Source organism: Sceloporus undulatus, chromosome 5 (genome assembly GCF_019175285.1).
Source record: "Sceloporus undulatus isolate JIND9_A2432 ecotype Alabama chromosome 5, SceUnd_v1.1, whole genome shotgun sequence".
Lineage (NCBI taxonomy): Eukaryota > Metazoa > Chordata > Lepidosauria > Squamata > Phrynosomatidae > Sceloporus > Sceloporus undulatus.
Genome location: NC_056526.1, coordinates 97,726,411 through 97,734,792, shown reverse-complemented (window position 1 = coordinate 97,734,792; position 8,382 = coordinate 97,726,411). Strand labels below are relative to the sequence as shown.

Genomic DNA, 8,382 nt, shown 5'->3' with positions numbered 1-8,382 from the left:
GGAGGTATGTATAAAAAAGCAATTGTGGGGAGCAGATTAAAGAGGAGGTGTTTAGATTTTAACTAGGCAGACCTTGGCATTAAGTGACTAGGCCGGATGGTATTTTGCCACCAAACATACCTCACAGAATATATGCTTAGTTAAAAGGGATATATCACCTTGACTCTTTAGATAAAAGGAGGGATGCAAATGAAATAATCAGGAACTACTCTTCTCTACTGGCTCATTCCAGTGAGGGACGTTTGTGATGCTAGTCTTGCTCTTGCTGAATTGAAACCTGAGAATATAAGTACTTGATGGCTAAATTGGTAACTGCAGTTATTAGATGTCCTTGTTACTCATTATTAAGTGGTGCTTTCAGTGTATATGATAACATTTAAAAAGCCAATAGAACAAGCAGAGAGGATAAAGATAAGCATAACCAAAAGGTTTACCCATCCAAGTGGTTTGAGTGTTAGACTAGGACACTAGGAGACCAGAATTTGGCTCTCTGCTCAGTCATGGAAACTACTAGGCAAGTCACACACTCTGAGCTTCAAATGCAAGGGCAAATCCCTCCGAACAAATTTTGCCAAGAAAACCCCTTCTAGTCACCATAGGTCAGAAATGACTTGAAGACATACAACAACAGCCTGAAGGGATGACTATGAAGAGAAATCTTCAGCTCTCAGCCCCCATAATTTGGAGGAAGAGACATTAGAATTACCTGAAAATCTTTTCCTATCTTCCTGTGACATTTACTCCTGTAATGAATTACCTTTTGTTCTTATTTAGCGTGGAATATTCCTTAATTTATTGAGTAAATGAGAAACTTCTACAACAAGGAATATGCTGAGATATGTGAGATTGCTATTGTACCATCTCCCTTCTAACACAATGAAGAGAATCATGGAAAGAGTGTCATTGCCTCCTACATGTGGTTGTGATTACCATTAAACCCACCCATACTATTTTCTGTGGGCACAACAATAATAATAATGGTGATGACAATCGTCATCATCTACAGCTCAGTTGCACAGTATAATTACTGGCCCAGTCCCAAAGTGAACTGGTATTCCACTCTTCCAACTCAATGCTGGGGCTGGAGAAGGAATGGAAACCGTTGGACCTTCCAGTTAGTTTGGATTTCAGCTCCTAGCTGCTTTGCCCAACACACCCAATGATAAGGGATTGGGAGCCAAATGTTCCTCATCCCTGGATTACATCAGTGGCACTTGTGTTCCTTAAGAATCATTGGGGAGGAATGGATGAAAGATGGGTTCTAAACTAAATCCATCTAAGAAGAGTAAGCTGTGTGACCATGGTGAAGAGGAAATTCTTTTAAAAGTATCAAATGTAGAGGTTTAATTTATAAATCAGTACACAGTACACTCATCCCAAAGGTTTAGAGCAAGTGAGAAAAACAGAAAATTAAGAACAGAATAAATTGTCACTAAATTAATAAAATGTCTCTACAGGGCTTGACAGACCGCCCCAAAAGGGTGGGCTGGAGGCGCCCATTTTTGCTCCTGAGGGAGCCCACAGCAACCAGACAAGATCACACAGTGTTTCTGTGAATAGTGAATTCCCAAGATGGGAACATTGGAAACACACATTTTTAGTGGAGTCTTCCATAGCACTGCAGATGAACTTAAAACTATACAATGCTTGTGGTTGCATAAGTCCCGTGGACTGTTTTTATGTTCTGTAGTCTGGTTTAAAGTTTGTCATGTCATATCTTGTGGCATCAGTAGAAGAAAATTCTTAAATACAGTTGGTCTTCATCTTGTAGCATTAGAAAATTAACACTCTCCTTTGTGTAACTCGTTGCTGTTCGGGTAGCACTATTTCCATCTTTGGCCATTATTTTTAGTTAAAGATTAAGCTATGAAGACAATACTGTAGTCTATGAAAAGGTGGAATACCTCTCAAAGTAGGTACATTTTCCTTCATATTGAAAACATGACTAGAATTAAAGAATGGGGTTTCTTTCCAGAGCAGCTGGCAGGACTCAGGCCTGAGCCCTGGTGCATTTCCTTCTTTCTCTAAGCACTGTCTGTACCTTCCTTGACAATATAGTGAAAACATGACCCTAAAAATTAAATGTTTCTTGTATAAGATTTGTTACCACTAAAACTTACTCTAGCATGTTATACATATATATACACACTCCTTTTTATCACTGGTGATAACAGTGCAGATAAACCTATATGCGCACATACTGTAGGTCACTTCTGCCAAGCAATAAAATATAGGCACATTTGAAATGATCAGCTTAAAGCAGGGTCATGTACAATAGCTATAGATTGTAAACTAGATTAATAACATCTGTACTGTTTTACATTAAGGACTAATAGGAGTGAGGAATATTTCTGTTGTGTGGAAGAACTATTTTAGAGGACAGAAACATCAGTGTTCTTGTCAAATCTGGTCTTGCTTCTGTCCTGGGAGCAGGCAGTGGAACATGTGGCCTCCTCACTGAAAACCCCTTCAAAGATCCCCAGCACTGTCTGGCGTGCTTTCTCTTGAAAATTTTTCCCCACAAACACATAAAGCAGTGGGTTGGTGCAGCTGTTGACATAAGCCAATGCTGTGGAAATGTGGTCCCACAAAGCCAGTTCTTCATAAAACTCTGTGTTTGGAGTAGCCAGGAGGTAGAGAACTCCAATTATATGGTAAGGAACCCAACAGAGAAAAAAAGTGGCTACTAAAAGCAAGATCACAAGTAGAGCCTTCCCACGGATCTTAGTAAACTGGCTTTTGAGCATCTTGTGGGCTATGAGGGCATAGCAGGTTGTCATGATTCCAAAAGGGAGGAAGAAACCAAAGATGCCTCTAATGATGGTAATGGACACAAGGACACTTGGTGGTTGACTCTCAGTGGGGTAGTCATAATAGTACTTTTCCATTAAGTTGCTGCTGTTTGTAGAATAGCTGCCAGGATTAATACTGGTTGTGGCAGTATTCAGCTGGGGTTGAGAAAATTTAAATATGGATGTAGGGTGGGTCCTGTCTGTCACCAGTGTATCTTGATGGATGCCAACTGTGTTTAATATGCTAGAATGTAGAGCTTTTGAGTTATTTTTAGCCATGCTAAGAACTTGGTCCTTTGGATACATGTCCAGAATTTCATCAGTAAAACTCTCCTGAGGGATACCAGTAGCCATGAAGGTGGGATGTTGTATAGAAAATAGATCGCTGCTGAAAACTAGGTCATCCACCTCTTCATCCTGCAGATACTCCTCACTGTACCAATTGTAGACACAAATGCTGTTGCCAAATTCATCCACAGAAGTCTCTCGGTAGAAGAAGGCAGGACAACACATAGCAAAGGCTAGGAACCAGATGCTGGCACATACCCCTGATGCAAGTCTTACTGTTCGATGGTTCTGACACCAAACAGGCTTCATCACTACCAGACACCTGTCAATACTGATGGTTGTGAGGAGAAAGACACTGGCAAACATGTTCAAAAGAATGCCTGTTGGGATAATCTTGCAGAAAAACCATCCAAAAGGCCAGTGGTAATGGAGGATGAGCTGAACAACAGTGAAAGGAAGTGTCAGGCAGCACACAAAGTCAGCCACTGCAAGATGCAGAAACCAAACGGTGTTCACTGTTCGTTGCATTTTCAGGGTGACTATCCAGATTACCAAGCCATTTCCAGGAAGGCCCAACAAGAAGGTGAGGGAGAGAATAATCAGAGAGCTGATAGATGTTGGTGTATAGTGTAATTCAAAGGATTCATTATATTCATCTAAACTGTCATTGGCCAGAAGTGGAGGCATCTTAAAAAAGAAAAGAAAAGGCAATGTTGAACAATAATAACAACAACAGTGATCATGCATTAGTCCAGGGATATGTAGATACTGTTCCACCACAGATGGTGGGCTTAGGGTATCCTTAAGGGTGGTATAAGGATACTTGGGTTGAGCACAATCTAGTGGAAAGCCCCAGTTGCAATCAACAGTTGCTTCTCAGAGGCACAAACCTGTTTCCATACCTCCTTTTATTCCAGTAATGCTTGCAAAGAACAACTGCTTTGTACGTTATGTCCTTTGCTAATTAATGAAAGCAAGAAGCATTTGGAATCCCTGCTTTCAGCAACAACGTATCTCTGGCTAATTCTGGCAAGCACTCTTGATATGTTCAGGCCATAATTGTTTTCTTTAAAATGTATGAATCCCAGCTCTCAAGTGGAAGGGTTTCCTTTTCTCAGTGGCCCTCCAGGATTGGCAAAAATCCTATGGAAAAAATGTACCAGGATGAAAGTTTCTCTGAACCCTGTTCCCAGATATATTTCTAAGTACATGGAACCAATTTTCTGATGAATCCAGTAGAGAATTCAAATACTGCATCCAGTCCCTTCCCTAGGAAATGAAGTACTTTAGTCCAGAGAAACCTTTACTGCTTGACTCTCTTACATGCATATTGTGTGGTTCTCTGTGAATCAAGACAGACAAAAAAAAAGTGTGTGTGTGTGCCTTCTTGGGTTTTAATGAATGACTACCAAGAAAACTGGGAGGATTTTATTGCCATTGTCAATTACTGACTGGCCTTTTAAAAGCAAAAAGGGCAGGGAATCAGGAGGACCACAAGGGAGAAGGAGAACCCAAGGGCCGTGGGATATAGCTGAATGACCGAAGGCCACATTATGATTTGATCAAGCTAGTGGATTTGGGTATTGTCCTTTTCACCAGTACTTGGGAAGGAAATTCATGCCTCTTAACTAAGTCAATATACCAAAAACAATTGTTGATGGAGAGGATGAGGAAGGAAGTTTTCCCCACCAAGTACCTGCAGCAGTTAAGGTTAAGCCAGATATAATGCTCTTAGGGTCACAAGCTTTCAGCTCAGACAAAGTGTGCATGAGCATACATTCACACATCATCTCCCCCCATAAGATTAAATATACCTGAGATTGCAAAATCTGGAAATCCCCCCTGCGCCCCAGTATCTAGCCATTTTGCTTTGTGGATCATAGTTCATGAAGGTCTGCCTTAGAGCTGCCTTGTACCTTAAAGCCAGCAGTTAATTAATTCCCAGGCGAAGAATCTTGGCAATGTAGGTTCAAACTTTCTCCCTTTCCCCTGAATTTACTGTATAGGATTAAAGGAGCCAACACTTTTTGGCCCTCAAGGTAGGAAATCCAACTGACAACCCTTCTCTGTTATCTCTCCCTGTGTGCACACAGTTTACAAAGGCAGGCAGGCTGGTTGGTTGGCCACTTTTTAATTGTCCCCTGAAACCTGCTCTTCAAGGCAGAGATCTCTTTCCCACTTTAAGGTGGAGGTGCCCTTATTTTGCTCTTAGAACTAGCATCCCTCTCCGGTGACTGTATTCTCGTCCTTATGTAAGAGCAAGCATTTTCCTTTGTCTGGCTGGAACTGTAACAATCTAGCATGTACAATCGTTCACCCTGATCATACTGATGTGATGTTAATTACCAGTACGTTTGCTAGGTTACCATTATTTTTCCCCCAACTGGAAAACATGTCAATGGCACTCCTGCTATGGCAAATAGACCAGTCATGATGGACTTTAAATAAGCCCAATGCAGGAAAAATGGATGTGTCCACTATCCACACCAGGGTTCTCTTGGGAGATTACTTTCCCAAGGAGACTTCAGCTTGGGTCCTTTCTGTGTGGCATACTTATCCTAATGGTTAATGTCACTCGCTTCGCACATGCATTCTCGCTGTGCCTTGACTAGAAAGGCACTTAAAAGAAAAGAAGAAAAGAAAACAGATTCTTTCTATTACAGCTTATCAGTTCCTTTTTCTTATGTAAATGCTGTGGTCTCCCTTGTGATGGGGGGAAATGTGAGCAGAAGGCATTTCCGTCTCTTGTATATTTTTATCGCTTGTGTGATGTTCCAGTTATAATTGATGTGTCAGCGATGCAGCAGTGGCAATTTTGTGGTGAGTAATACTAAGAGCCACCCCAAACAAGATGAAGTATTAAAGAAATGTACAGTTTGTTTGCTTCCGAGTCTTAAGTGAAATTTATGTTGTCAACATATATTTTGCTTTTCTGCAACTATGAGGACTAGAATCTGAATCTTTTCAAAAATTTGGTTTGTCTGGGTTTTTTTCAGATCTGAAAGTCACATTATATGCTTTTGTTAGCAGATATATAGATGTGTACTCGCTTAAAATGCAATGATTTCAGAAGCCTATATGCACAAAATACCATCTCATGCAGTGGTGAGATATGGATAGTATGGTGGTGTTAGTTTTTTTTTAAGGATGTCAAATAATCATTAGAAAGAAAACCAGTTTCCAGTAGTAAACCAAAATGAGTGGCGATCTGTACCCACTAAGGGAGTAATATGTGTGGAAAAATAACTGAAAACAGTGCATAAAGCCATAAATTAATCCTTCTGTTTCTGGTCTGGCTCTGTACAGTCTAGGAAAAGCATTGCTGAGAATATAATTGGACATAAGACAGTATGCAAAAAAAGGGCATGAGGATACAGAATAACATATCTTAAATATAATAACCATGATAGTCAAATTAGACATTTATGTGGGATTTCAACCTGTCCACATTCAGTTTCACAGTAAGAGAAGTCGGATTTGCCCTTCTTGTTTTCCATAAAGCCAACCAATTTTCAATGTGTGTGTGTTTATAAACACTAGGCACTATCATAATTTCAGCTTTTAAAAATGAAACATAGCAAAAGTACAGTTCAGTATTACTCAGTTATCTATAACAGTGCCCACTTGTATATCACTCTGCTCTTCTACATACCTTTTGATTCAACAAAGGCTCTCAAATACAAGCATCCTGCTGAATATGAAAGCAGACAATGATAATATCATGGTCTGTTTTTCTCATTTTTCTTCAACCACATTCTTTGATTTCCTTCCCCCTCACATGCCATTTCTCTCTCTTGCAGGCTGCTATCAGTCCAGTCTTTCGCCATTATTAGTGTCCAAGTGAGTACTTGTAGTCATATAGGGACCTACATGATTTCTTGTCAAATGGCTCATCTAAGCGAGTACTGGCTACTCCAACTGGTGGTGCCACTTGGACAGAGAACCAAATTGGTTCTCTGAGGTCCAGATTAGGACACCACGAAGTTCACAATCATAGTATAATAGGAAGGGCAGTATATAAATAAATTTTTTATTTATTATTATTATTATTATTATAAAGATTTGATCATTATAAAAATTAATGTTGGAAAACAGTTCAGTAATCTGTAACTCTCCGAATTTGTAATCCTTTATAAAGCAGGCTTTCCGGAGTATGTCACACACAGCAGAAACCCATCTGCAATAAAAGCTGTGTGTTATATTCCTATGCAGCAATTTGTTTTTTAAAAATGGGAAGGGGGAAGTATATGGCGATTGTTTTTTTGCTATTCCCAGATGCCCCCTTCCTCCTCTTCCTAAATAGGGGTACGACTGAAGTTTGTTTCAACATACAATTCTGACTTTTAAAAAATGTGGCTAAATGTGATTCACAATAAGATTTCTATGCACTCTTGACAAACCTCCCAAAATATGAATAGTCTAGAAAGACTGGCAGCCATGTCATACCCATTCCCTTGTTCCTTTCCCTTCATCAAATCCTGACTGTTGCTTGTAAGTCTTGTGTAAGTCACACAACAGCTTTTCTGAGAACACACAGATATTTTCTTATTCCCTCAAGCCTATTGCCCCAGATAATCCATACCTTTGCTCCCTTATTGCCTTGGGCAACTATCCACAGATGCTGCTGTTGTAGTTTCTGCCTTACCAGCTTGTTCTGTCCCACTGAGGCAAAGGCAATGCGCTGGGAGTGGGGAGGTAGGAAGTATACATCACACATCTAAGCACTTCTACCAGGACATTTCTCATGTAGTTGCTTGGTCGGTCTGAATATGATAGCTCCTCCTCAATTGCTGAAGCTTTAATAATTTTTTATTTCTATTTTGAAAGTAAAACAGCTATACATAAAACCAACCAGTTTTCAAGAGAGTTTAAAGAAGATGCTATCATAACATCAGCTTTTACAAATGAAACCTAGTTCAGAGTGCAGTAAAGATTGGGTGGCAGGAAAAAAATGCCATTAAGCAAAAAAATCCTAATTACAGATCTGTCCATAAGAATAGTACTATAAAGACTCTTTTTTAAAACAAAAAATACATGTAAGAAAGGGGAACATTTATGATATTCAGTTTAGTCGGTACCTTAGTAATTATAATTTAGTCAGTGTCATTAAGTTGAGTCTTAAGGCGGCTTCTCAGGCATGTTTCTTCAATATAAAGTTGTCTTGAAGGGCAGCTTCACGCCTACTGTGAGTTTCAAGAGATGGGAGTTTCTGGGGGTAGCAGAAAGAAACCATACTACAGTATACTGTCCTGTCACAGGAATTTTAAGTCACATTATGTTGCTAGTTCTCTACCAAGATGAA

At 39.8% G+C, this 8,382-nt stretch overlaps 1 protein-coding gene across 2 annotated transcripts; it reads right to left on the bottom strand.

The window, feature by feature from the left end:
* Window positions 1-1,334: 1,334 nt before the first annotated feature.
* C3AR1 (complement C3a receptor 1) lies at window positions 1,335-7,778 on the bottom strand. 2 transcript variants are annotated; one of them, XM_042466547.1, is made up of 2 exons: window positions 7,663-7,778; window positions 1,335-3,767 (listed from the first exon to the last, which is right to left on the bottom strand). In XM_042466547.1, exon 2 carries the CDS (start codon window positions 3,765-3,767, stop codon window positions 2,373-2,375), a length of 1,395 nt encoding a protein of 464 aa, XP_042322481.1. In that variant the 5' UTR covers window positions 7,663-7,778; the 3' UTR covers window positions 1,335-2,372. The 2 variants fall into 2 exon arrangements, with proteins under 2 accessions (XP_042322481.1, XP_042322482.1); XM_042466548.1 differs by having other exon boundaries at window positions 7,680-7,763.
* Window positions 7,779-8,382: the final 604 nt, after the last annotated feature.